Raw genomic sequence first — 3,274 nt, forward strand, 5'->3', positions numbered from 1 at the left:
AACATGAAACGTCGAATGAATTGGTTTGTGCAATGAGAAAGAGGCGGTCTCCGGGCCAGACTCATTGATTTCTGATCAAAGGAAATCGAATCGGCGATTGAGAGAGAAAATCAATCAATAGCAAACGGAATTTCCTTTGTAAATGAACACATGAAAAATGGTGATTTAGAGAAACATAAAACACACAACTATATAATTGAACCCGTCGTTCGATTTTCATTTGTGCCGAGTGAAAATGCATCAGTCAACGTGTGCACATCGGAAATGGCACACTGGGAGAGTGAAAGAAATATGGCCCAAAGAACCAAGACAACAACAACAACAAAAGCAAGAGGAGAAAATGATCGGCGTAAAACAATAAGAGCTGGCGCCAGCCAAAATGAAATGCATCTCGAAAACAATCTAATACAAATACGAAACAATGATAGAAAGAAGCAAACGAAAATAAAACAACTTTACACATAGCTAATAATCAGGAGCAAAGAAAAGCAAGGCAATGGAAATATTGACAAAAATCGGTAAGAAGTTTATTGAATTCGACGACGGCACCGAGATTCATTTCGAACCAGCACTGTGTATATGTGTGCGTGTGTGTAGAATGTCTAAATTGATGTGCTTTGTTGATGCATATTATCTCTATTGTCACTTTCGTTCATCGTCTCTCACTCAGTTGATTTCTCTGTGTATCCGACAGTGTACAAACAAGTGTTTTGCACTGAAAAATCAATTCGACTGACTTTGAGAAGGTGAACACCAAAGGTAGATAGAGAAAAAAAAACTCATCAATGGAGTTTGGCAATTTCAAGAAGTGTCGAACGACCGACAGAAAGCAAATTGAACGAGACGAGAAATAAGACATCAAAAACAATAGACACCTACGTGGTTGTTTTTTTTTTCTTCTTCTTTCCCTTTTTTTCGGGTAAACTTAATAATATAATAGGGAAACAAATCACGTTCAAAATATGTGCAAAAGGGAAAATCCGTAAACGATTGCCTATCATAAATTACCATAAAAATGGCAACGGGGCTCTTTGTTCGTTGCAGGTTATTGAGCATTTATTATCCTTTTTCGTGTCTTATTGCATGCATTTTTTTTCGTCTACTTGTTCTCTCTATCTCCGCTTGCATGGGCCTTTCTCTCTTTCGGACGGTTTCGTTTTAAATAAGAAATTTGAAAGAAAAACGAAAACGAACACACACACACACAGATCAATAAACACTTGGAGACCTGAGCTAGAATCCATTTACGTTTTAAGCTGCTTGTGGAATACAATTACCGCCTGCGACTAACTGAGACATAGCAATGGGTGTAGAGAAAAAAATGAAGAAACCAATGAACATGTTACATGTGCACAGTGCACAATACATGCGCCACGTAGTACAAGTACATTGATAGGATTGTTTTGTGACTGCCCAGCAGGTATTCGACGATATTAATTCGAACCTAAGACGATGACGACGACTACGACGACGACGCTGGCTATATGGCAACCGTAAAAAGTTCGGTACAATTCTCTCTCTCTCTCTCTCTCTCTCTCTCTCTCTCATCCCATTGAGAGTAAGGGACAAGAAAAATAGAGATAGAAACCCGGCATGTTGCCAAGTGCCGAAATGCATAACAAGTTCATTAAGCGCTAAATGCTTATCTATTCGTCTAAATCTCGTATTCAATTAGGCTAAAATAGCGAAGAACCTATGGCGTATTCTTAAAGTAGAATGGAAAACAACAACAACAGGCAAATACGTTTGGTGTTTCTTCGTTGTCTCAATTGTCGCACATGCAATGCAATATCAATGCTCTGATTTATTGCACTGATATGAATTTTCCGTTGGTTCCATTGAAATTCTCCAACAATTTTATTGCTTTGCTTATGGCGACACATGAGTGTATATGTGTGAATAGACCTTTGACTTATTCATTTCAGCGATTGATTCACAAAGTTTTCGTAGAAACATAATATTCGATTGTGTCTGCGTTTAAGGTGACGAATTTCCTGTAATTGTTGTTGTTCGTTTTTTTCCTATCTTGTTTCTCTGACGCAAAATTTTATCTATTCATTTGAAATGACTTACCTGACAAATACATTTGAAACATTTCATATCTTTGATTGAATCAACTGCCACTTCTTCGCCTTCATTTGAGCACGGCTCCCTTCGTCCCACTGCGAAATTAGAAAAGAAAAACGAAAGGCGAATTAAAAAGGCGAATTACGAGCTATCATGAATGTATATCAGCAGTAAATTTTCTATTAAAATTGTTTTAAACGATCGCACAACGAAAGAATGATCTGGTGCAAAAAGAGCAGAAAATCAGTGCAGCGTGTACGAAAGACAAAAACACTCTAGCTTGACAGCGTGTATGTGTGTGAGTAATTTAGTTTCGTTGTAATTGATTGATTTATCTATATATATTGTATGCTAAAATTATTTCAAAAACAAATTGATTTTCTTTTCATCGCCCAAGCTAGCTAGCGATCAGCAGCATGAACGCACATATAGATGAATTGACGTCGTTCCACTTTAAACCGATCAATCGAGAGAGTCTATTTCTAAGTTATTGAATCGCAGTGAACCGCTGCCAATTATTTAAACCGTATTAGCTTTGGCGCACCACAAAGCAACCAACAACGAGCAACTGAACGTGCGCGCAACAAATCATACAGAACGGACATTAAGCAGCAGTGTATAGTCAATGCATATGTCGTGTTGGACAACTATTTGTCATTATATTAAGCGAAATGTGATGAAAAAAAGAGATCTATAAATTCCATAAAGGTTTTGAGCAGCAGCAGCAGCAACAGAACTGCTGTTCTCTTTCCGTAGTTTTTTTCCGCTCGTATGTTGCGCTTTTGTTGTCATCAATGTTGTCCTTGTTTCATTGTTGTTATTTGATAATCGAGCACTGAACGTCGAACGCGAAGCAAACTGATGAATCGATGCAATGTGATTCCAATTGCATCCATTTATCGCAGCAACAGCAAGAGAAACAGAGAACGAGCACAACAGTAAAGTGTTTGATTTTATATAGCCGTTGTGGATGATCAGGTCATCGGCGTTTGCGTATATATTGCTTTTTTTCATTGGTTTTTTTTTTGAAAAACCAAAATGTGCACACGATAAGTTATACACATATGCTTGACACAAACAAACAAACAAACAAACAAACAAAAATTCACATATCTTCTCAAGCACTTTTTGAGCATTCTCTTGAGCGTTGATTGTTTTTCTCTCTCTCTCTCTCTCTCTCTCTCTCTCTCTCTCTCTCTCTCTCTCT

The 3,274-nt window shown here is 37.6% G+C and overlaps 1 protein-coding gene across 7 annotated transcripts in view; it reads right to left on the minus strand.

Annotated features, from left to right (window-relative positions):
* Nucleotides 1-3,274, minus strand: part of LOC129577446 (BMP-binding endothelial regulator protein) — a 72,943-nt gene that overhangs the window by 40,715 nt on the left and 28,954 nt on the right. For all 7 annotated transcript variants that reach the window (XM_055464467.1, XM_055464466.1, XM_055464469.1 and 4 more), the window contains exon 4: nt 2,074-2,162. In XM_055464467.1, the coding sequence (XP_055320442.1) occupies nt 2,074-2,162 (89 nt within the window). The remainder of the gene's footprint in view (nt 1-2,073; nt 2,163-3,274) is intronic.

Source organism: Sitodiplosis mosellana, unplaced genomic scaffold (genome assembly GCF_009176505.1).
Source record: "Sitodiplosis mosellana isolate CC-2019 unplaced genomic scaffold, AAFC_SMos_1.0 Smas_scaffold_6197, whole genome shotgun sequence".
Lineage (NCBI taxonomy): Eukaryota > Metazoa > Arthropoda > Insecta > Diptera > Cecidomyiidae > Sitodiplosis > Sitodiplosis mosellana.